At 46.0% G+C, this 25,197-nt stretch overlaps 1 protein-coding gene across 3 annotated transcripts; it reads left to right on the forward strand.

The window, feature by feature from the left end:
- The first annotated feature begins 3,969 nt into the window (after positions 1-3,969).
- On the forward strand, positions 3,970-25,197 carry Ampd1 (adenosine monophosphate deaminase 1). 3 transcript variants are annotated; one of them, NM_138876.1, is made up of 16 exons: positions 4,083-4,115; positions 5,361-5,372; positions 8,165-8,345; positions 10,042-10,207; positions 13,249-13,414; positions 14,915-15,134; positions 16,370-16,499; positions 17,491-17,685; positions 17,963-18,094; positions 18,693-18,856; positions 20,854-20,980; positions 21,152-21,315; positions 21,912-22,032; positions 24,183-24,356; positions 24,505-24,615; positions 25,017-25,194. In NM_138876.1, exons 1-16 carry the CDS (start codon positions 4,094-4,096, stop codon positions 25,173-25,175), a joined length of 2,244 nt encoding a protein of 747 aa, NP_620231.1. In that variant the 5' UTR covers positions 4,083-4,093; the 3' UTR covers positions 25,176-25,194. The 3 variants fall into 3 exon arrangements, with proteins under 3 accessions (XP_006233122.1, NP_620231.1, XP_038957689.1); XM_006233060.5 differs by lacking the exon at positions 5,361-5,372 and having other exon boundaries at positions 3,970-4,115; positions 25,017-25,197; XM_039101761.2 differs by lacking the exons at positions 4,083-4,115; positions 5,361-5,372 and adding an exon at positions 5,710-7,645 and having other exon boundaries at positions 25,017-25,197.

Below are 25,197 nucleotides of genomic sequence, written 5' to 3' on the forward strand. Positions count from 1 at the left end.
AGACAGGCATGACGCCTACCTGAAGAAACTAGGTTGCTAGGGTTCAGCTCTGTAGCTCTCATGACAAGCAATACTCAAGGTTATCATCAAAACCCCAATGTGGGGGTTGGGGATTTAGCTCAGTGGTAGAGCGCTTGCCTAGGAAGCGCAAAGCCCTGGGTTCGGTCCCCAGCTCTGAAAAAAAAAAAAAAAAAAAAAAAAACCACACACTTCAAAATCTAAAATAAATGAATCAATTTTAGAAAAAAAAAAAAAAACCCAATGTGGTTGTGTGAATTACTTGATACCCATAAATTCATGAAAAGGAGCCAAGATGCCCTGAGTGATCATTTTGCAAAAATTGCCTAAGAAGGCTTTGTGATACTTTTAAAGTAACCAGGAAATAACATGTTGTCCACCAAATGAAAATCGAATTGAAAAATATACCAAAGTAGGTTAACAAGTGACTTTTTAGTGTCAAAATGAGCTCAAGGTGGCCTTTGCTTGAACACTCTTCTATCACATGGACTACTCCAACGAACACACTGCCATTTTAGTGCATTTGGGAATGGGAACTGATTACCTCGCAACCCAGATGGTGAGATCCAGTCTTTGCTTTAACAAGTACAGATTCCAGTTGTCAACACTGTGTGAGAACCTTTGGGGGTCAAAGACAGGCAGCTACATGCCTACCTGGGCAGATGTCATCAGAAACTGACAGCTACCTGTCAGAACTTTTACAGATGGGAGCTTGGAGTCTTGCCCTGTTGAGGAAAAGATTCTTCCAGAGTGGCTGTAGTGCATGTGACAAAATTGATGGTGTTAGCATTTCTTGTAGGAGCTTGAGATGTATAGATTCTGATATTAAAGTCAGAAAAGTCTTGCACATTATTTTAAACATCTTGGTGTGTGTGTGTGTGTGTGTGTGTGTGTGTGTGTGTGTTTGGTATATATAAAATGTACAGCTGAGATCAAACATACCTGATCTGAATGGATTTTAAAATCCATAGTACATAGAATTTAAAGACATCTTGAAAGATAGGTCAAAACATCTTGTAAATTTGTGCTTATTTTGCCTGTAAAATTTGAGATCGACATTTAAGTTAAAAAATGAAACCCTAGTGTGGCATGTGGACTGATATTAGTAAAGCCTGTGTTCTTCACAGAACAGTACCTGGGCCCTGCTGTGACAGTACAGGGTCTTCTGGAAGAGCAGCTAGTACTTTTAAACACTGAGCCATTGAGTGTGTGTGTGTGTGTGTGTGTGTGTGTGTGAAAGCTACTTGAATGTCAGTGCCCATAGAAGACAAAAAAAGGTAAGAAGGGTCCCTGGGTCCCTGGCAGTTGTTTATTACAGTATTGTGAGCCACTCAGTGTGGGTGCTGGAAACCAAGCTCTGGTCCCCTGGAAGAGCAGCAGTGCTGAGCCTGTTCTGAGCCAATTTGGAGGATGGCCGCTGGATGACAGCTTCTGGCCACCTTTTTATCTGCACCCCTGAAACTATGTTCTTTCTGCTTTCCATACCCTACAATCAGTGCTAAACAGAGTGGGTGCCAAAGGGGCACCAAGTCTCTGTGGACCTCTTCCAACAGTCAATCTTTTTGGGGAATTGCTCACTGTCCTGACTGGAACATTGTCAGGCGCTTTCCGACCTACTCACCCTTCCATCTGAAGGCTCTCACATCTACTCGGGCTCTCTCCCTTGTTATCTGTTCCAGGCCCTGCCCCAGACTGTGTGTCTAATCTTATCTGAGCATCTCACCAAGTTACCAGACATTGTTGGGACTAGTTCCAAAGCCCAGGCAGGCCTTGAGTTTATGATTGTCCTGCCTGTCCTGCCTCAATTCTTGAGTAGTTTGGATTGCAGGCTCGAGCCACTAGAACACATTAGTTTTGTTTGTTCCTCTCTCTCAGATCTCATTTCACAGCCCTGGCTGGTCTAGCATTCCCATTATAGCCCAGGTTAGCCTTAAATTTGACAGTGGATGGCAAGAGTGAACCAACACGCCTGACTTCCAAACACAATGTGTGAAAAGCTGTTTTCAGTCTATAGGAGCAGAACCCAAAGAAATGGAGAGCACACTGTCATTCATTCTGAAAGGAGTGGGACTAGACATGGCAGCACATAACCTCGGAAGGCTGAGGAAGGAGGATAGAGAGTTAGAGGCTACGCTGGACTTAAAAAAAAAAAAAAATCAAACTTACCAAGCAGTGGTGGTTCATGCCTTTCTTTAATCCTAGCACTCAGGAAGCAGAGGAAGGCAGATCTCTGGGTTTAAGGCCACCCTGATTTACAGAATGAGTTCCAGAACAGCCAGGCCTACAAATAGAAACCCTAACTGGAAAAATAAGTAAAGAAAGACAGACAGGAAGAGAGGTAGGAAGGGTGGGAGGACAGAAGAAAAAGGGTGCTGGGGCTATAGTTCAGTGATAGAATACTTGTATAGTAGATATCGATGCTCTGGTTTGAGAGTCCAAGCAGAAACGGAGAGATACACACTCATGTTGAATGTACCCAGGGAGGTGTGAGGACAGAGTCAGACTTGAACTACAGTTGTAGTGAGTTGCAAGTTATCTGTTGTGGGTGCTGGGAACAAAACTCAGTCCTCTGCAGGCACTCTGACTGCTGAGCCATCTCCAGCCCCAGCTGTTTTTGAAAGAGGAGCAAGAGATCTTCTGAGAGTGCATTCATGGGTGCAGTCAGGAAAATGGGCGCAATATCTAAAGTCCATGATAGTGACAGTTCTGGGAGCCATGAAACGGTTCAGTGGGTAAAGGTGCCTGCAGGAAGCCTGACAACCCGAGGTCCATACCTGGAACTCACATTGTAGAAGAAAAAACTGACTCCCAAAAGTTGTACTCTGATTTTCATATAGCACAAATAAATAAGTAAAATGCAATTTCAAGATTTTTGTGGCACCTATATGTTTGTATGTGCTCTACACAGGTGTGACTACCCTTAGAGAACATGCATTTCCCTAGTACTGGAGTTACAGACAATTGGGAGCTGTCATATAGGTGCTAGGAATTGAACCTAGGAATTTTGCAAGAGCAATAAGTGCTCAACCTTGAAGCCAACTCTAGCTCCCATTTTTCATTAAGCACAAGGAGAGAGCTTCCTGGCCTACATCACAGGATTAGCCCCGATCACCTTTCGCCATTAGAATGAGCATGCTCTCTTTTCTTCATAGCGTCCTTTCTAACCTGATAATATTTTAGAGATTTTGTTTGGTGTTGAACTGGGTTTTCATGTACCCCAGCTGGTCTTAACTTGCTACATAGCTGCAGATGACCATGGATTTATGATCTTCCTGCCTCTGCTTCCTGAGTGCAGGCATTCTCCATGATGTCTGATGTGAAAAAGCATTTTATTGGATTTTATCTGTTAGGATTTAAGTAGAAGCTATATCTTTCTTGCTTGCTATATGCTACTGCCCAGGTCAGTCACAGCTTTCAAACAATGAGGCCACACAACTAGGAAAAGTGTGTGTGTGTGTGTGTGTGTGTGTGTGTGTGTGTGTGTGTGTGTGTGTAGTGTATATAGTGTGAGTGTGGGTGTGTATGGGAGTGTGTGAGAGTATGGTGTGTGTGACAGAGTGTGTAGCGTATACGTTGCCAGAGACTGTGGGTGTGTAAAAGTGTGTATAAGAGTACATATGGGTAAGAGTGTGCGCTGAGAACTTGATGACCATAACCAGGACATTTACTACAGAAGCCCTCCTGGTGTTGAGGCCTCCTTTTCAGAAGCGCATGACACTGTGCTGTAAGTGGAGTGAAAAATAAACGCAGGGTCACATGGAGTTAAAGAAAAAGGCACACTTGATGAGCCAGCACATAGCATGGTGAGTGTTGAAATTGGATTTCTGGTCAGTACAGCTACTTTTTCTAAAATCCCAAGATAAAGCCTAGAGGCTTCACCTGTTGTTCACTGCTGTCCGAAAGCTATAAATAGGTCTGAAGCTCATCTCCCCTTTTAGCAGGGCAGGGTCAGGTTACAGGGGGCAAAACAAAATAATCAAATGAGTGTCTGGTATGTCACAGAGTCAGTCTGCCATCCCCACAGTCTCTCTCCTTCCTCTGCTGTGCTGTCCTAGAATCCAGGATCCCAGTCACAATGCCTCTGTTCAAACTTACAGGTAGGTGTGCAGAAAGGATTGGAGAACTCAGGGATTTTTTTTCCATATGCAGCCATTCCTTTAACTACCATGTCAGCTTCAGCAACCCTTTATTTAGGCTTCAGAATAGCTTCAGATGTACATGTCAGAGAAAGGCAAACATTTTCAAGTGTTTGCTTGCTTTCTAGTAGAGGGGGGAGGGGTCTTTTCTCAAATTATATCTTTGAATCCCTTAGAAAACTGATTTCATGGCCCAGAGAAGGCTCATCAGCCCTGTACTAGAGATCATGACCGTAGGACAAACATTAGCCCAGACTGTTCCAGTGCTTTTCAGTCCACGCTTGCACTCAGAGGATTTAAAAAAAAATCAGTTGTATGTATGTTTCATTATAGAATGCCAGACATGTGAAATAAAAAGAACCATTACACCAAAAGTTAAAATAATAAACACTCACTTAGGAAAACTAGAAAAATAGGAACTTAAAAAGTCACATAGTCGTGTAGTTCAGGGAACCACTCGACATTTCTGAGTTCAGCGTCTCAGTCTGTGATTTACGCAAGAGTAAAGAAGCTTTTAAGGACTCAGTTGCATTTGCGTTACACCTGTAATTGTGCAGTCTTTGGGGAGGATAGACTTTACCTTAACATAGTGCGACTATTATGTGTTTTACTCCCTTTAAAACCATGTGAAGTGGCTGGATGACATTTGAGTTTTCCTAAGTATCTCCTGGGTTTTTTTAAACCATATTTTACACGTATAAAAGTCCTCTTGACCTTATTTGCAGCTAAAACTTTCTCTGTATATAAAGGGTATTTCCATGTGATTGGGTCTCAGAAACGGTGGTTCGGTGGGTGCTACCCACTTGTTCCATGCTACCAAATAAGCTGGTTTTATTTGCCCAGTTCCAGCATTGTTTGGGAGTTCTAGCCCTCTTCAACGGATTAATCTTTCTTTCCCTTTAAATTTCCATCCTACAAAAAGTACCTTTAGTGGTCAGTAGTGGAGTGTGAGCTTAACATTAGCACACACAAGGCCCCAGGCTCAACCCCCAGCACCACAGCCCTGCAAGAAGAACTTTTTAAAGAGTATTACTATGTGCTTAAGACATGTGCTAGGAAGGACAGGAATGAAAGCATATAGGGACCTTATAAGATGAGCTAGTACCACCCCTGTCTGTGGCGGTCTACCCTGCTTCCCAGAGACCGGGTGCGTGGTCACAGCAGATGGCCAGAGTTGCTCATATGTCTGTCTCATTTGTTTCACAGGTCAAGGAAAACGTGAGTATTTGGGACTATTTTCCTGCCAATTGCAAGTGCCTGTAAACAAAGTGACAGTGTTCCTTAATTTACAAAGGGGCTTATTTCTCAGCAGCGTTTATAAATGGAACCACGCAAAGCTAGTAATGATCACTGATACCCGTAGATAGATGATTCTCGACTCTAGCACAAAAAATATTTTGTAGTGAATTTTTAGGGGGCCAGATAAAACACGATTTTAGATAAAATTAGCTTTAGTTGTGTTTCTGCCTGCTCTCCAATTCTAACTTTCTTTTGCTGACTTATGTGGTTCTGTCTCCAAGTTCCTCTGTAAGATGAGATGTGGCGGGTGGGAGCCTGCAAGCTGGCCTGCCCCACACATGGATAAACTCTGCTGGGAAATAGGCCTGACTTCCGGACCTGTGGGGTGTGGAAGCCAGCATGGAGATCTTTTTCTCAAGAGCTGTATATCTCCTGCATTCGTAATCCCCAGTGTTATGGAGAGCACCACGTGGACTTTAAATATTTCATGTTTGATCTTCATACCAGCATTCCGAGGCTGACTTGTTATTAACGTCCTCCTTTTACAATGATGAACCATGAGGCTCCTGGGGACTGTGGTTTGCCCGAGGCTACCCAGATTCCATTGCACTCCTTCTTACCTTAATCCAGCAGTCAATTTTGCCATTTTATCTTTTCCTTTTCTGTCTGTCCTGAGATAGATGTCCTGTCTCTGAGACACCGCTCCTCAGCTGTCCCATGATCTCAAACAACATGCTAAGAAGGGTCAGTAATTATGTACACGCACCCGAGGCGATTACTTCTCCTTCCTGAATTTGGGTTGTCACCACATCTTATCTATTTACTTTTAAATACTAGTTTCACTTTTTCTTGCCTGAAGTCACCACCATGCCCTGAAGTAGTGGGAAAGGCAGAGCTCTCGAATTAGCGGTCAAATTTCAGCTGCGTTTGCATGGAGTCAAAACAGCTGTCCAATTTTGTGGGACCAAATATCAACCACATCACTTTGGGTCATGACTTGAGAATATAACTTTCAACTGTTGATAGTGGGTTAAAAAGATGCAACCTTAGTAAAAGCTATACTTTTAAACAATGTATGAGCCAAACAGATAGAAACAGATAACAAATGATTGTTCCAGAAGAGCTGGGATGTCACCAGATGGGATTGGGTCTCTGGCATCAATGCCATACTGTCCCTTCCTAAGGTCCCCAACAGCACTGCCACAGGCACAGCGTGACAAACCACTGACACCTCATTCTCATCATCATAACCAACTGACCTATCTCCATTTGCCCTTCATGGCCAGCATGTAACTTCCCCCTGCCACTCATCTCCTGGGTGCCCGTGATGCTCGGGGAGGAATGATGCTATTTCTAGGGGTCAGCTGGTGGTGGGCTGGGGAGGCCTCAGCATCACTTACGTCTGCTTAGTGTTCCATTTGCTTGGCCGTGGGCTTGCCAATGAACGACTAATAGCTTCCAAGCACGCTTCTCAGTTTCTGGAGGTGTTGGAGTGTGACAAGGCAAATGAGTGTTCAAGGTTCAAGTAACACTGTCTTCCCTGTTACCTCTGCCACTGCAAGCCAGGATTTTAATCTAGTCACCTGACAGCATTGCTGACATTACGAATCACTTGCTCTCATTCCTAATGGATGCTTTATCCCATATGCTCATAACTACACATCATCCTTAATGGCCGGAAGTCAACCAACTGTGAACTTGCCTGGCACTGCCGAATTACCTCATTCAGCTTAATCTGAAACTTTGTTTTCCTTGAAGGGTTTCCACACACTTTATGTCACAACAGCCTGGAGAGCGAGGTTGGGGTGGTGTTAGTGCCCTCACTTAACATGTAGGGAAACGGAAACAGAGCTGGGTGAGGGAGTTGGTAAGCACAGGGCTTGAACTTGTTATCCACTCCATCTGATTGAAAACGACCACCTTTTGGAGGCCTGCACAGACCCTGGCACAGAGGCCACCCTCGCTGGGTTGTTTGCTCTGCCATCTCCATGGCAAGCTTCTGCGAAGTCTTGCTACAGTAGCTGACTCTTCGCTGTTCTCATTTCTGCTACAGTAGCTGACTCTTCGCTGTTCTCATTTCTGCTCACCCGCTCTTTTCTGGGAGTACCAAAAGGCTCCTAGAAGTGCAGGAGTGGGTTGGGAGATGGCTGTGAGCTGGGCATGTAGAGAAGACAGTGGAACTCAACAGAAAAACAGATATGTTTTTGACCGTTACTGCCCCGTAGGAGGAAACTGGGTCTTACTTTCTGAAGGTTTGGAGATTATGCATTGTCAAGCCAGCGGAGCTCACCCTTGTTTCTTCATTTTAAGAATGGAAAAACTTTGACTTGGTGGTGGTGGTGGTGGTGGTGACTGTGGCAGCGCACGCCTTTAGACCCAGCACTTGGGAGGCAGAGGCAGGTGGATCTGAGTTCCAAGCCAGCCTGGTCTACAGAATGAATTCCAGGGCAGACAGGGATACACAGAGAAACCCTGTCTTGAAAAAAAGAAAGGAAAGCAAAACAAAGCAAACAAACAAAAAGAATGGGAAACATGGGCTGAGTCCAGTCCCTGGATCCCACTCACGTGGTGGGAGGAGAGAGCTGACACCAAAGGTGTGCTCTGTCTCTGTCTGCCTACCTGTCTGTCTCTTTCTCTCCATCTCTCTCTCTGTCTGAGAGAGAGATAGAGGGAGGGAGGGAGGGAGGGAGGGAGAGAGAGAGAGAGAGAGAGAGAGAGAGAGAGAATGGGAAAATGTAGGGTGTCAACTAATGTGTGAAAAACTCTTCTAGAAATTGATGATGCAATGCGTAGCTTTGCTGAAAAAGTATTTGCCTCAGAAGTCAAAGATGAGGGAGGTCGGCACGAGATCTCCCCCTTCGACGTGGATGAGATCTGCCCAATTTCCCTTCGTGAGATGCAGGCCCACATATTCCACATGGAGAACCTGTCCATGTCCATGGATGGCAGGAGGTAAGTGTGGCACCTTGGGACCGACTGTGGTGGCTCCTGAAGGAAGGTCTCTGTCTCAGTGCGGGTAACACGGAAAGGAAGAACTCTGCCAGGGTTCCAAGTTCTTCTTCCTCTTCTTTGCATAGGTTAGGGTGAGATACTAGTGACAGAAAAAAAGAAAACAGTCCCCTCCTGCCCTTGTCTACATCGTAAGCTAAATAAAGATTTTCTATCACCCCAGGAAGAGAACTGGAGCCTCCAAAGTGGGCGGACAGCTGCAGTAAGCACTTTCAACATAGACATAGTTGGCATGGGAACTGGAACTCAAATGCCTTGTCTTCAGGCATGTCCCCTAGTCAACAGCAGTGCTGCTCTCTGAACTACTTTCCAGCAAGTCTGAGGGCACCTTGGCCTTGGGGGGACACATCTTCATCTCTGCCCACACTGCACCTGTCATGAATGTTACCCTTCCCCCAGGAGTTATCAGAGATCTTTATGAAGAAGTTATTTGCCTCTATTTCACTCCCTGTTGCTCTTTACCACACAGTCCTCAAGCTTGCAGCGCTCCCCCATCCCACTGGTCTCCTCATGCTGTCTTTTTCTTGGTTTTATACCTTTAAAGGACAAACAGCAAATCGTCTCCTTTGAGATCCCCTGAAGAACCTCACCCAGGGTCTAGTCTCTCCTCAAAGTAGAAACTCAAAATCCAAACCCAAAAAAAACTGTCCATATAAGGAAACTGTATCAGCTGGGAGTGGTGATGCACATCTTTCATCCCAGGACTCAGGAGGGTAAGGCAGGCCGATCTTTATGAGTTCAAGACTAGCCTGATCTACAAAGTGAGTTAGCCGGGACTACACAGAGAAACCATGTCTGAAAAAAAATCAAAAACCCAACCAAAATAGCAACAACAAAACCAACAGGAAAGAAAGAAAACAGTATCAATAAAATTTTTAATACCGTGTAAGATATTTGAGATGCGTTACATCTCACAGAAATCCTATAAGGTAAATAGCTGCCATAGCTTGTCAATATTGTGACAAAACACCTAAACACGTGGACTTAAAGGAGGAATTTGAGCTTTATTTGAGCTCAGAGTGTCAGGATTTTCAGTCCACAGTCAGTTGACCCTGTTGCTTTGGGCCTGTGGTGATGGGGGTGGGCATCACAAAGTTGATTGTTTTATGGCAAGAAGAGGGAGGAGGGTGGAGGGAGGAGGGTGGAAGGAGGCTCAGGGTCTCAGTGTTCCCTTCAAGAGCATGCCCCTGGTAAGGACCTCATTTCAGACGTGACTGTAACAGAACTCCCTAGGGTATGGTATTGTACTCCCAGGGAATGGAAGTTCATAGACTTTAAGGCACATGAGGACAATGACACAGGATACAGCTGCCATCACCCACATTCACTGTAACAGCTGCACTGCCACTTCTATTCATACCAGACCATTCTAGAAGAAGGATGTTATGTTGAAGGCCTTCTAATATATTCCCTCAGGTCCCCAGTACTAAAAGAAGCCATCGAATTTGCTGGATTCTTTCTTTTCCCACTATCATAGTATCTTGCTTCTGACAACAAGTCCATATTTTATTTATTTATTTATTTTACTGTTTTTGGCCTCAAAATAAACCAGAATAGTGAAAAATCCATTTATTATGATGGGACTCCTGAGGAGGATCAAGCTAATTTTTCTTTTTTTCTTTGTTTACTTCAAACCCAGGAAAAGGCGCTTCCAAGGACGGAAGACTGTTAATTTGTCCATTCCGCAAAGTGAAACGTCTTCTACCAAACTGTCCCACATTGAAGAATTTATTTCTTCATCCCCGACCTATGAGAGTGTGCCTGACTTCCAGAGGGTGCAGATCACTGGTGACTATGCCTCTGGGGTGAGTCATACTTGCCGTGCCAATGTCCCCAGACGAACACTCGTAGCTCCACGCCGTCTTCCCTCCCTGTGCAGATGCTGCTTGCCTCTCTTGCCATGCTTCCTCTGCAACTCAGTCCTACTGCTGAACGTCAGTGACGTTTCTGTGCTGCTCCATCATCCCACACAGCGCCCCCTTTATCCGGTTTACTAATACAGTGACAATGTGAAGAAGGATCCCTGTAGATAACCCAGACTACAGTGGACAGACTGGGCAAAAGGACCAAAGGGAGCAGCAAGGAAGAACACTTTGTTCTAGCTGACTGTACCCTAAAGTAAAAACAGAGCTGAGGGGCTGACCGGGGAGGGCACTGCAGGTGAACTGAGTTTGCCAAGGAGGCTAGAGACCTGAGTCCAGCCCCAGCTGCCACATGGCAGAAGGAGAGAGACAACTTGTGCAATTGTCCTCTGATCTCCATATGCACAGCATGGCAATTCCACAAACAAACAACAAACAAACAAACAGGGGAATCTAGTGGAGAGGGTGCTGGAGGAATGGCTCAGCAGTTAAGAGAACCTGGGTTCAGTTCCCAGCACACACGTGGTGGCTTCCAACTGTCTAGGATTTCAGTCCCAAGGAACGCAATGCCTTTCTTCCCCCACCCCAGATCATGATTGTGGTCGCACACACACAAGCAAAACATTCCCACACATAAGAAAAAGAGAAAAAGAAAATTCCAAGGAGGCCCTTGTCTTTAGAGCTTATAAAGTCTGGGTTTGTTGAAGTAGCTTACACAGCAGGTGTCCAAGGAGTGGATTTCAGTATGTCCCAGGGAAACTGAACTCATGTTACTTACAATGTGCCCTACTTGTCTTGTCCCAACAGTTGGCCACTTAATAAATCTCCGCCACAGGGACTTGCAGCATCAGCATCACATCGGTGAAGCTGCGATCGAGCGCTCAGTCTCTGCTCCAAATCTGGGTTCAGTGCCAATGCTGAGCCCCTGTCTCATGTAACTGACCCAGGCAGGGTGGGGCTCAGGGTGCTGACATGCAAGCCACTCTTGTTTGTTTATTTTCTTCAGTATGGCAACCAGGGTGCTCGGCAAACGGCAGGCGCCGATGGTAAAGAGCTGACGTGAAATTTCGTGATAAAATGGTAAATCCGTGGTAAACACAATTTGGAAAACTCCAGAGTTCAAAGCTTAAAGCTCAGAAGACACACTTGGCAGCCATAGGCTTTGTAGACACGAGAACAGAAAAAGGAGAGAAGATGTACAGAAGTCAGGGAAGAGTGACCCCACACCAGAGGCCTGGGCCTGGGGTCTTGTGGCTTCACTTAGCGGCTGATAAGGCTAAACTGCAGAGCAGTGTTCCACTTGGCTGTGCTCTGTAGCCAACAGGGGCTTCCTCAGAATGTAAGCACAGAGATGAGGAGGGGCGTCTCAGGACTAACGTCTCAGGGCCTATGGAACCTGATAAGTAATTGACAATTTAATTGACCCTTATCAATAAGGGCCTTATTGCATCTAGGCCTTAAATGCTAAGGCGCTGAGGGCTGGAATGCAGGTGAGTAGAAACCCACCCTAACCTGTGAGGAGCTGATAGAACAGTGTCTTTGGAAACTGAGCCTCAGACCTAGGCTCGCTCTGGGTTCTTTGGGCTAATGCAAGCTTTTAAAATAGACAGTGTGAGCTGTCTGGCTGTGACATATGCCACCCTGCCGATTGCCAGGGTTCATTCTCAGACCTGACTGGATGGGTGTCTCCTTCCTCACCAGCTCCATATGTCTGTGTCATTCCCTGAGTTGCACAGTCAGCGGAAGAGGACCTGCCGTAGAGGAGGACCCCACTCCAGTCAAGGAGATACCAACCAGCAGCTGCACTCCCCTGATAGAACTCTAAGTGAGCTCTCAAAATAGCCACACCAGTCAGGATCTGCCATCCGTATCTCCAGCCTTTGAGACCACACTCAGGTTGTTCCCAGAGAGAAGGTCTTTGGGGCTCTGATAATACAGGGACCTGGAGGTAAGGCAGGGCATCTCCAGCAGCTCGAACCAAGCTTTAGTCTAGATGCTGCCTCATCTTGGACAGAGACAAAACTCTCTAAGACTATCTAAGAAAGTGGGCATGGTGACACATGTCTGTAATCCTAGGAAAGATGAGACAGGAATTTGAGGCCAGCCTGGGCTACATGGTGAGTTCAAGACACTGTCTCAAAACTTTTTTTTTTTTTTTTTTTTTTTGGTTCTTTTTTTCGGAGCTGGGGACCGAACCCAGGGCCTTGCGCTTCCTAGGTAAGCGCTCTACCACTGAGCTAAATCCCCAGCCCCGACTCAAAACTTTTTTTTAAAAGCTAGGCATGTTGTCTCAGGCCTATAACCCTGCACCAGGGTAGTAGAGGTAGAGGGAGTTTAGAGTCATTCTTAGCAACATAGTAAGTTGGAGGCCTGCCTGGCTACATTAGACCTTGTTTCTAAAGCAAGGAGATAAGGAATTGGAGGTCAGCCCCAGCTATAAAGTGAGACCCTGACTTAACTGGCCCTCGTCAATAGTCAATACAATTTGACAGATGAGTACTGTGTTCAGAAGTTTACATTTTATTTTATTGTTTTTTTTAGACAAGACCTCGTCTTAGAATGCCTGTGTAGATCAGGCTGACCTTGAACTTATAGCCTCAGCCTCCCAAATGCTGGAATTAGAGGCATGTGCCATCACATCCAGTTTCAGAAGTATGTACTTTCAATATGCAAATACCACATAAAAGGAGGAACACATATGCAATGGTAGAATGGGTTCTTTCTTTTTTTAATGTTTATTTATTGTATATGTATACACTATAGCTGTCTTCAGACACACCAGAAGAAGGCATCAGATCCCATTACAGATGGCTGTGAGCCACCATGTGATTGCTGGGAATTGAACTCAGGACCTCTGGAAGAGCAGTCAGTGCTCTTAACCACTGAGCCATATTTCCACAGCACACAGGAAAGCCAGAACTATGAGAAATCAGCTGACCACTTTCCAGAGTCTCACAGGCTTAGCTCTGATACTTTCTTGGCAGGTAACTGTTGAAGACTTTGAGGTGGTTTGTAAAGGTCTCTATCGGGCTTTGTGTATACGAGAGAAATACATGCAGAAGTCATTCCAGAGGTTCCCCAAGACCCCCTCCAAGTACCTGAGGAACATCGACGGCGAAGCTTTGGTAGCAATCGAAAGCTTCTATCCAGGTAACTTACTCTCTCATGAATGTAAGGAGTATAGCTTTAGGTTTATCTACTAAGTATGATTTTGTTTTGTTTTTGTTTCTTTCTTGAGACAAGCTTGCTCTGCATAACCCTGGCTGTCCTGGAGCTTGCTTTGTAGACCAGGCTGGCCTCAACTCAAAGATTCATCTGCCTCTGCCTCCCAAGTGAGTGCTGGAACTAAAGTGGTGGCCACCAATGCCCAGCATTAAAGACAAACTTTAGTGTTTTTAGACTATCAGTGACCCAGTCTTAAAGTCACTTGATTTGGCCCTTATAATACCTCTCTTCAGGATCTCTGAAACCCCAAGTTAGACCTGTGCATCTCCTAGTCTCAGTGGTTGTGGAGGTGTCCTAATTACTAGGCTACGACTCAGCCTCCCTCTCTTTCATCCCATCCTCTCTCTTCTGGTTATTAAAGCACGGTTCCAAGCACATTACTTTCCTGATTAAAAAAATGTCCATGCTCCCCATCCCCTCCCTACATAGCCAGTCAGAATCACCTGCCTCCATCCAAAAGGCATTTCAGCCCTTGAGGCTCCTGCTTGCTCACTTAACCTATTTCTAAACTGAAGACTTCTATCCCTGCCCCACCGTCCACACCCCCAGTCTTTGTTCTGGATGGGAGTGTTTGTGACAGGATCTCAAGTTACCCAGGTTGGCCTCCAAACTAGATTTGTAGCTGAGAATGTTCTTGAACTCTTTAACCCTCCTCTTCTCCCACCTTCTCAAGTTTATGACTTACAGGCTAGCATGCCATTCATCCCCAGATTGAGTTTGGAAGCCTTTCTAGATCTCCCTGTAGTTCAGCCCCATCCTGCAGTTCTGTTGCTAGGTTTCTCCCCATCTCTGGTTTGCCTTTTACCTTGCTTAAGTCACCCTAAATCCACAGGTCTAGAGTCAACCTAAGTCTTCAGGGAGCAGACGGAATTCCATCGTTTCTCTCTCTCTCTCTCTCTCTCTCTCTCTCTCTCTCTCTCTCTCTCTCTCTCCTCCTCCTCCTCCTCCTCCTCCTCCTCCTCCTCCTCCCTTCTTCCTCCCTTCCTCCTCCCTTCCCTTCTCCTCCTCCTCTTTCTTCCCCAAGCCCCACTTCTCCTTCCCCTCCTCCCCTTCTTCTTTTCATGGGGAAGGGTTTTTAAAGACAGGGTTTCACTGTGGAGCTCTGACTGTCCTGGAACTCGCTCTGTAGACCAGGCTGGTGATGGTACATGATTTTAGTCCCTCCCTTCGTGAGGCATGAGGATTTTAAGAGTATGTGTTTTAGGCCAGCCTGGCATACATAGCAAGTTCCAGGGCAGCCAGGGCTACATAGTGAGACCCTGCCTTTTAAAAAAAAAGACAAGTTAACTAATGTTGGATAATTATAACCAATGAAGTCTGAGATGACAAACTAATGATGCGATTTGCTGTATTTCTTATTTGGTTATTTTTACATGGTCATTCGTCCTATGTGCTGATCTATAACTCTGTGTTTTATTGAAAAAGTATTTACCCCTCCTCCGAAGAAGGGAGAAGACCCCTTTCGCAGAGAAGACCTTCCCGCAAACCTGGGCTATCACCTCAAGATGAAGGGTGGTGTGATTTACATCTACCCTGATGAAGCAGCAGCCAGCAGAGATGAGCCCAAGCCCTACCCTTACCCAAATCTGGATGACTTCCTGGATGACATGAATTTTTTGCTTGCTCTAATTGCACAAGGGCCTGTGTAAGTGTTCACTGAGATCTAAACACTAGCAACCAGTGTCACGATGATCAGAGGAATGCTTATTATGCTCACCTTGTCCAAATACTGCATTCAACTCCTTTCTTTATTCCTTGCAAGAGCCTTATGCATGCATGCATCTATCTGTCTGTCTGTCCGTCCGTCCATCCATCTGTCCATCTATCTATCTATCTGTCTGTCTGTCTATCTATCAATCAATCAATCATCTATTTATTTATTTGAGGTGTCTCAAGTGGCCCAGGCTAACATCAAACTTACTCTGTAGTCCTGACTGACCTTGAACTTCTATCCTCGTGCCTCTATTTCCCAAGGCTAGGACTGCAGGCTTGCACTGTCATTTGCAGTTTACACAGTGCCAGGGATTAAACACAGGACTTCTTACATGCTAGGCAAGCATTCTATCAGTGGAGCTACAGCCCTACTCTTTTTTTCTTTACATTTTATTTTATCTCATCATCATCATCATCATCATCATCATCATCATCATCATCATCATCATTATTTTTTGAGACAGGGTTTCTCTGTGTAGCCCTGGCTGTCCTGGAACTCACTCTGTAGCCCAGGCTGGTCTTGAACTTAGAGAGCCCCCGCCTCTGCCTCCTGAGTGCGGATCTCAGGTGTGTATCACCATCACTGCCTGGCTTATCTTTTTTTAATTATGTGTATATGCCAGTGTCTGTGTGTGAGTTGTGCATGTGAGTGCAGATTCTGTGGTGGCCAGAGGTAAGTGATCCGCTGGCCCGGTGGTTACAGGTGAAGTTGTGAAATGCTACATATAGGTGCTAGGAACCAAACTCAGGTCTTCACTGCAGAGCCATCTCCCCAGGGTTCCCGCTACCCTGAATACCTTAACTACAGCATAAGGAGCTGAAGCATCTGAAAGGTGAGGGAGCCTGTAACTAGCTCAATGTCACACAGTGCTGAACCAGGAAGATGCCCAAGTCTACTGACACCACAGCCAGGGCCCTTACCATTGACCTACACAGTCCTCATAGATTTTTAAATGCCATTCCTAGTCCTCCTTCATTATTATACCCAGCTTTGACTGAAAGCTGGGTGCTTTGCAGTGGGATCAACTATGGAAGAAACCTGTTCCTGCAACGATTTCCTCTTATGGGTGAGAAGAGTCCTGGAGGCTTCTTTGAAATTGTTAACCATTTTCCCTACATGTCCAGAAAGATGTTTAGACATCTATCCTGTGTGTTTACTTTTCACAGGAAGACTTACACTCACCGCCGTCTGAAGTTCCTCTCCTCCAAGTTCCAGGTCCATCAGATGCTGAATGAGATGGACGAGCTAAAGGAGCTGAAGAACAACCCCCACCGGGACTTTTATAACTGCAGGAAGGTGAGCGTGTCAGACTTTTATAACTGTAGGAAGGTGAGTGTGTCAGACTTTTATAACTGCAGGAAGGTGATCCTGTCAGCTCAGAGCTGCTCAGAGGGAAACACAGGTGCAGAGACTGCTGAGGGACCAGATGACATTTGCTGAGGAACTTACAACTTTTGCAAATTACATAGGTTTTAGTGAAGGCAGGTAAATTATATCTAGCAGATTTGAAGTGCCATGCTGTTGCTTGTCTAAGAGACAAAGAAGGAAAGAAAGAGAGAGAGAGGTGGGGGAAGGAAAGGAGAGAGGAGAGGAGAGGAGAGGAGAGGAGAGGAGAGGAGAGGAGAGGAGAGGAGAGGAGAGGAGAGGAGAGAGAAGAGAGGACACAGGGAAATTATAATTAGGAAGAGAAAGCCACTGGGAAGAAGCTAAGTGGCAGAGAGATTGCCCAACTTGAGGTATGCAAGGCCCTGGGTTTGGGGCCCAGAACTTCAGAAATATAACTGTAGAATAGAAACCCCAAACCTTGAAGAGTTACTACTTCAAGCTTGGGAGATCTTCCTCCTCACCACCATCCAGATGTTTTTTTGAAGCAGGGTCTCGGGTAGCTCAGTCCTCAAACTTGATGTCTATTTGAACATGACTTTAACCTCCTGATCTTCCTGCCTCCTCTCTAGGGCTGAGATTTGGCTGGGATTACAGGCATATGTCAGTGTATCCAACATAATTTCAATCTTAACTTCTTTGGGTGGAAAAGCCGTGATAGCATATTGGGTGCTGATGTTTGAGAGAAGCAAGCATCTTCCTTGCATCCCGCTAACTGGCTCACACTGTTGCACAGGTGTATAGAGGACACAAACGGGTCCCCTGGGCCATGTCTACCGACTATCAGTTCTCGCCATTATCTGCCTCTCCCTCCTTCTTCAGTGGGGTCTGCAGGACTTGTGGCCACTGACAGTGGCATACAGAAGGCTAATGCTGCATTTTCCTTCTCTGAATGTGTGCATAGGTGGATACTCACATCCACGCAGCTGCCTGCATGAACCAGAAGCACCTGCTGCGCTTTATTAAGAAATCTTACCATATTGATGCTGACAGAGTGGTCTACAGCACCAAAGAGAAGAACCTGACCCTGAAGGAACTTTTTGCTCAATTAAATATGCATCCATATGACCTGACTGTTGACTCTCTGGATGTTCATGCTGTAGGTTGGGAGGCGCTCCTTTTACTCGCTCTATTGACAGAGAACCCCAGATATCCCAGGCCATCCCTCCCTTAGCACATCCCTCTCAGCTACCTTAGCTACTGTGATGGCTGAAAGTACCCCTGATGAGTTTTGAGGTATCACTCACCCTGAACTTCATTCTTGAAGCCCATCTCTTTCCCTGACATCAGCCTCCTGTTCCACTTGGTCGCGCCTGGGGACTATGCTTCCAGGAAGCTCAGATCATCAAAGCTTCTGCTCTGGTTTCCTCATTCAGGGACGGCAGACGTTCCAACGCTTCGATAAGTTCAATGACAAATACAATCCGGTGGGTGCGAGTGAGCTTCGGGACCTCTACCTAAAAACAGACAACTACATTAACGGAGAGTATTTTGCCACTATCATCAAGGTGAGGAAAAAACACTGCCTGAATACGGTTCGTGAATAGGGGAGGAGAGAAAGGAAGGCAGGAAAGAGGGAAGGGAGGGAGGGGAAAGAAGGGGGAGGGGGAGGGGACACAGAGGAGGGAGGGATCGTTGGGGAAATGTCTCTGTTTCCAGGGTAGAGAAGTTAAGGTGTAAGTTAAGGTGTTAAGGTGTAAGGTGTAAGTTAGGGGATAAGGACCTGGCCTGAGGTTTGAGCAGAGTTAGGGGTGTCTCATGTGTGTTTTAAGAAGCAAGAGTAGCACGTGGGGCCAGGGCTGCCCTAGGGAGCGGGGTGGGGGTGGGCGTGGGGTTTGGGGTGGCAGTGTATATACAGCTGCACTCGTCTCGCCGCCCTCATGGTGATCTTGTCATCCTTGTCTGACTCTTGCCTCTGGTTTCTGTCACTGCTGAAGAGTCTTTCGTCCTCACTCAATCCTCGGCTCTCTGTTCCCTTAGCTCTTGGATAATTTCTCTCCCTCCCTTCCATATTTACATGACTCCTCTTCCTAAATCTGACTGGTCTAGACCTCTGGGGGGACTTGTGGGAAATTCTGGCTTTGGATCTCTCTCTTGGATTTTCAGGAGGTGGGTGCAGACCTGGTGGACGCCAAGTATCAGCATGCGGAGCCCCGCTTGTCCATCTACGGTCGCAGTCCAGATGAGTGGAGCAAACTCTCCTCTTGGTTTGTCGGCAACCGTATTTATTGCCCCAACATGACATGGATGATCCAAGTCCCCAGGATCTAGTATGTATCTGCACCTTCCCCATGGGGGGGGAGGGGCCTCTGAAGCTCATTTTCCTCTTCCTGCCTCTGCTTCCACCTGAACCAGAAAGTTAGGGCTCATTTACACAAAAGTCAGCTCGGCTGAAAGGGCTAACTGGGAAGCAGCTCCAGAATATCTCTGTCTCTGTCTGTCTCTGTCTCTGTCTCTGTCTCTGTCTGTCTCTGTCTGTCTCTGTCTCTGTCTCTGTCTCTGTCTCTCTCTCTCTCTCTCTGTCTATGTAGCCCAGTGGCCTCAAACGTGAAATCTGCCTCTACCCATCTGACTGCACCACCATACTCACTCAGTTCAGTTTGGTTTTTCAAACTAAAATAAGGACTAGTATGTATTTTCGCCAGGGGCAAATTCTTCCTTAGTTCTTACTCTAAGTAATAGCAAAGCTCGAGTAAGGACCATGTACACATTACACCAGTCTTCTCTGTTCGAGTAAGAACTGTGTACACCACACACTGGCCTTGTCTGTGTTCCCTTCATTCTTTGCCAAGTTTGTCTGTACTGCACTGGCATATAACTTTTAATTTTTTTTTGATATAGAATCTCTCTCTATAGTCCTGGCTGGCCCGGAACTTTCTATGTAGATCAAACTGGCTTTCAATTTGAGATCTGCCTACCTCTGCCTCCTAAGTGCTGGGAGTAAAGGCCTGTATCACCATACCTGGCTCTTTATTTTTAGTTTTGAGACGAGGCTCTTACTATATAGCCCAGGCTAGAATCGAATTCATAATCCACCTGTTTCTGTCTCCTGAATGCTAGGATTACAGAATTGTGCCACCAAGTCAGAATCGAATTATAGTTGTCTTGTGTCTGAACCTTTACCGTCACTGGCCAATTCACCCACACGAGCCCAAGCTCTTTATAATCAGAGGATTTCTCAGTATTGCTGCTGGAGAAGTACTCTCTTCCCTGTCACAGACAGTCACTCTTTGCCTGCAGGGATGGCGTCTCTCCTATGCGCAGTTTCATTGATCTTTTATCTGACTTGCATCCGTACACACTCTCTGGCAACCGGCAACCCACTCTGTATGTGCCCGCACTGAGACTGGGGAGATGGCTCAGCTGGTAAAGTGTTTGCTTCATAACCATGAACCTCTGAGTTCAGATCCCTCAAAACACCTAGACATCGCACCTAATGTATTGTGTTGTTGCCAGGATTAGTGTAGCTAATAATTTTTGGCTACTTAGAAAAAAATTGGCATATACACAATGGGTAATTTATTATTACCACAGGGTGAAGTATATGTGTGTGTGTGTGTGTGTGTGTGTGTGTGTGTGTGTGTGTGTGTGTGAGAGAGAGAGAGAGAGAGAGAGAGAGAGAGAGAGAGAGAGACTCTCTTCAAGTCCTGGAATTACCAAATTCCAGGCATATGCCACCACTTCTGTCTGGTTTGAACCCCAAGGCAAGCACCCTATCAGCTGAGCTAGATTCCCCAGAGAAGTACTCTTCTTGTTAATGCATTGGTGTTTTGCCTACATTTGTGTCTGATGCATGAGGGTGTCAGATTCCTTGGGACTAGAATTACAGACAGTGTGAGCTGACATGTGGGTGCTGGGAATTGAACCAGGGTCCTTTGGAAGAGCAGCCAGTGCTCTTTAACCACTTAGTTATTTCTCTAGCCCCCAAGAAGTACTTGGGATAGCCATTCCTGTTTTCTGTCTTGTGACCACACATGGATTTGATCACTGAGCTCTCTATGACACAATTACTATAGTCCTCAAGCTGGACTCAGTTGTAAAGACCGAGTTTTCTTGCCGCAGAGAGTTTATAGAAGGGCGGGAGTATGTGGTACAGTGCCCAGTCCCATGCCCAGTTCAACCCCAGTTCATGTGTATGCACGGAGAATATCTGGGAGTGGGTGTAGGAGGGATACAACCAGCTCCTTCTCTGGCCCATGACATCTGGCTCCCCCACAGTCGTCCTACTATGCTCTCTCTCCTAAGTTCCCTTCCTTCTTGCCTTTAGTGATGTGTTCCGATCCAAGAATTTCCTGCCACACTTTGGAAAGATGCTGGAGAATATTTTCCTTCCAGTGTTTGAGGCCACCATCAACCCCCAGACTCATCCAGACCTCAGTGTCTTCCTCAAGCATGTAAGGCTGAGCCTTGGGGCTCTTAACTCCTCCTCACAATCCAGTCGGCCTTGCTGGCCACCACCGACTCTCCCTGCTTATTTACGTCCTTATATTGACTTCTCCTTTGGAGCAGTCTGAGGAGCCTCTGCCCTCAGACTGAACCCACAGCGTGGCTCACTTTTCTGATAGATCACTGGCTTTGACAGTGTGGATGATGAGTCCAAACACAGTGGTCACATGTTTTCCTCCAAGAGTCCCAAACCTGAGGAGTGGACAATGGAAAACAACCCGTCTTACACATATTATGCCTACTACATGTATGCAAACATCATGGTGCTCAACTGCCTGAGAAAGTACGTACGGGAGAAGGGGCCGAAGCTCTGTCCTTTAAACATCTGCTGGTGCGTGTGTTCCACTAACGTGTGTAGTGTGTATTGCTGCAGATGTGCCACGGGGCAGACGGCAGGTCAGAGGATGGCTTTCAGGCCTTGGTTCTCTTCTTCCAGGCTACTGAGGCAGGGCCCCTCCCTCGTTTCTACCAAGCTAGGTTCTAGATGACTGAGAGTTTCCTGGCAGTTCTCGCCCTGGCCCCATCTCACCTCAGGAGTGCTGGGATCACAGATGCATGCCACCGAATCTTGTTTGTTTGCTTTTATTTTACATGTATAAATGTTTTGCCTATATGCATGTCTGTATCTGCGCATCATGTATGTGCCTTGTACCCAAGGAGGCACACACTGAGACTGAAGATGCTCATGCACGAGGTAATGGGCTCCTTGTCTCACCATATCCTCTGCTGCCTCTTTAAAAAACACATATGTTTGTACTTAGGAAGAATTACAGTGAAGAGCTACAATTATGTTTTGCTGGACACGTGGTTGCTGTTCCCTTCCCAAGTGTTAACTCTGCTAATGGATTTTTTTTGTAAATTTCTCTTTCTTTCTCACAGGGAACGAGGCATGAATACATTTTTGTTTCGCCCCCATTGTGGTGAGGCTGGGGCTCTCACTCACCTCATGACAGCCTTTATGATAGCGGACAATATTTCGCACGGCCTGAACTTAAAGAAGGTGAGCTCAGCGCACGCTCTCTCTCCCTCCCTCCCTCCCTCTCTCTCTCTCTCCCTCCCTCTCTCTCTCCCTCCCTCCCTCTCTCCCTCCCTCTCTCCCTCCCTCTCTCTCCCTCCCTCTCTCCCTCCCTCCCTCCCTCTCTCTCCCTCCTTCCCTCCCTCCCTCCCTCTCCCTCCCTCCCTCTCCCTCCCTCCCTCCTCCCTCCCTTCCCCTTCTTCCCTCTCTCTCTCTCTCTTTCTCTCTCTCTCTCTCTCTCTCTCTCTTTGAGACAGCATCTCATATGACCCCAGGCTGGACTTGAAGCCACTCTATAGTTAAAGATGGTCTTGATTTCCTGATTATCCTGCCTCTACTTCTGACTGCTGGAATTTGAGATTACAGGTGAATATCACCGAGTCAGGCTTGGAATCTCTTTCATTCCTTCCTTCCTTTCTTTTTTGACTTATGTATTTTATTTATGACTACACTGTTGCTGTCTTCAGACACACCAGAAGAGATCATCAGATCTCATTACAGATGGTTGTGAGCCACCATGTGGTTGCTGGGATTTGAACTCAGGACCTCTGGAAGAGCAGTCAGTGCTCTTAACCACTGAGCCATCTCTCCAGCCCCACTCTTTCTTTTTTCTTTCTTTCTTTCTTTCTTTCTTTTTTTTGTTTTTGTTTTTGGTGACAGGGTTTATCTATGTACAGCCCTGCAGAACTGTCTTCATAGACCAGGCTAAATTCAACTGGCAGAAAGATCTACTTACCTCTATGTCCCGAGTGATGGGATTACAAGGGAATCTTTACTTTCTTCGGTGTTTTGAGTGATGGGGAAAAGTTCAAGACAGAGTTTCTTTGTGTATCTCTGTAGACCAGGCTGGCCTTCAGCTCCAAGATCCACCTGCCTCTGCCTCCTAAGTGCTGGGATTGAAGGTACATGTCATGATTCTATATTAGAGCCTGTAACAGATGAACCACAACATCCATTTTCAGTATGAAATGCATTTTGAGCTCAGCAGGGAATCAAAGGTAAGCAGGAAGCACTCCAACTCTATCTCCCCCAGCTGGCATCTGACAATATAATGCTTTCTAATTTTTCCTTGGGTTGAAACGTTCTGGTCAGCTATGAGAATAAGTCCAAGGTATCAGGAGTGAGGAAGGACAGGGCAGATCTCAAGTCCCAGGAAGATTGGGAACATGGGGTGGAATCTATGCTAGATTAGTGGGAAAGATCATAATTCCTTGGAAAGTCAGCCTGTGACTTGGAGAGCAGGACATTTTCATATCAGGGACTACGGAACCCATTTGCTCCCACCAGCCACTGCTGTCTTTTCTCTAGGCCGATATTCAACTTTGCAAGGTTGAAAAAGCGAACAGCTTCACTTGTGCTACTCTGAGTCCTTAGTACTCTTATTGTGAAATGAGGATCGTTGAGCATGATACATCTTGAAGGTTACTAAGGTAACCTTCTATGAGAGTCAGAAGGGGTTCTCTCAAGGTTACCTTGTTAATTGCCCTCAGATATGAATTACCACACATCTCCCGACTTCTGTCTTAGAACTCTCACAGGCAAAGTCAGAGGCAATTGGCTTCCCTTCAGCTACTTTTGCCAGGTTTCTTGTTGTAGCGTGCTTTAAAATGTCTCTGGTAATAGTCATAACTTTCATGTAGAAAAAAAAAAAAGAAAAGAAAGAAAGAAAAGCAAGTTTCGGGGTGAGCTGTGAGGTGTAATCACCTAGATCAGACCATTTTACTTTGACAACTTAGGAGTCAGATTTTTAAAAGCTGATTTTGCCCAATGCTTCTGAAAGCAATACCAGGACATTCAATTTTAAGTAGTACTTATATTGAAACCTACATCACTGCCTAGGAGATTTAAAGCGAGTGGTACCTTTGTTGAAAGCTAAAGCTTAAGGTTGGCCATGGGATTTATTTGTTTGTCTTTTTGTTTTTCAAAGCAGGGTTTCACTATGTTACCTTGGCTGTCCTGGAACTGAATTTGTAGACCAGGCTGGCCTCAGGCTTGCAGAGATCTACCTACCTCTGCCTGTTTTAAATTGTGGGATTAAGGCGTGTGCCACTGCCACCAGGCAACCGTGGGATTGTTAAGGTTTTACTGTCTGTTCCTGCCCACCATCCTTATTGCTATTCTTACTTTCTTTGCAGAGTCCTGTGTTACAGTACCTATTTTTCTTAGCCCAGATCCCCATTGCAATGTCGCCATTGAGTAACAACAGCCTGTTCCTCGAATATGCAAAAAACCCTTTCTTAGATTTCCTCCAGAAAGGCCTCATGATCTCGCTGTCGACCGATGACCCGATGCAGTTCCATTTCACCAAGGTAGGCATGGAAGTTTAAACAACGCCAGCACGTGATCACTCGCCACCCAGAAACTGAGAGTCAAACCAAGGCTCTTCTGAATCCTTTGTGTAGGGCGTGTATTGTTCCTTTCACTAATGCAACTCCTGATTTATGTGACTAACTACAGGAGCCCCTGATGGAAGAGTACGCCATCGCAGCCCAGGTCTTCAAGCTGAGCACTTGTGACATGTGTGAGGTGGCAAGGAACAGTGTCCTGCAGTGTGGAATTTCTCATGAGGTAGACTTGACCGCACTCACTGCCCTCCTGAGTGTTGGGTCTAGCAATCTGACCACTGAATCGTTAGTGAAGCGAGGAAAACACAGGAAAGTACTGTATAAACCGCTTACCGCTGCTATGGATAGGGACTGGAAGACCATCCTGGGCTGGGGTATGGTTCAGTGGTAGGGCACAAGCCTGTGAGGATCTAATTTGAGTCCCTGCCACTCCTCCACCAAGCACTATTCTCTGGCCATGTCTCTACCATTCAAGTTCTCAGGAAGCGTGCACCCGGAGGCACTAGATGGACGACCACTTTTTCCCTTTTGTGTGTGGGTAACATGAGGATTATGGTGGAGGAGTGATCGCTGCCTATCCCGGGGTAAAGAGACACAGAGCCCTCTCTTTCCTTTGTCTTACAGGAAAAAGCAAAGTTTCTGGGCAACAATTACCTTGAGGAAGGTCCTGTTGGAAATGACATCCGAAGGACAAATGTGGCTCAGATTCGCATGGCCTATCGTTATGAAACTTGGTGTTATGAACTCAATTTGATTGCTGAGGGCCTTAAATCAACAGAATGAATAAAGTATGTGAACCGAATAA

This window comes from Rattus norvegicus, chromosome 2, assembly GCF_036323735.1.
Source record: "Rattus norvegicus strain BN/NHsdMcwi chromosome 2, GRCr8, whole genome shotgun sequence".
NCBI classification, from domain to species: domain Eukaryota; kingdom Metazoa; phylum Chordata; class Mammalia; order Rodentia; family Muridae; genus Rattus; species Rattus norvegicus.

Bases quoted from the DNA above. Each gene is read 5' to 3' on its own strand.
- Ampd1 (XM_039101761.2), top strand. From the start codon at position 7,537: ATGGCTGTGAGCTGGGCATGTAGAGAAGACAGTGGAACTCAACAGAAA. The intron at 17,686-17,962 runs GTAGGTTGGGAG...TTCCTCATTCAG, and splicing joins ACTCTCTGGATGTTCATGCT to GGACGGCAGACGTTCCAACG. The intron at 24,357-24,504 runs GTAGGCATGGAA...GACTAACTACAG, and splicing joins TGCAGTTCCATTTCACCAAG to GAGCCCCTGATGGAAGAGTA.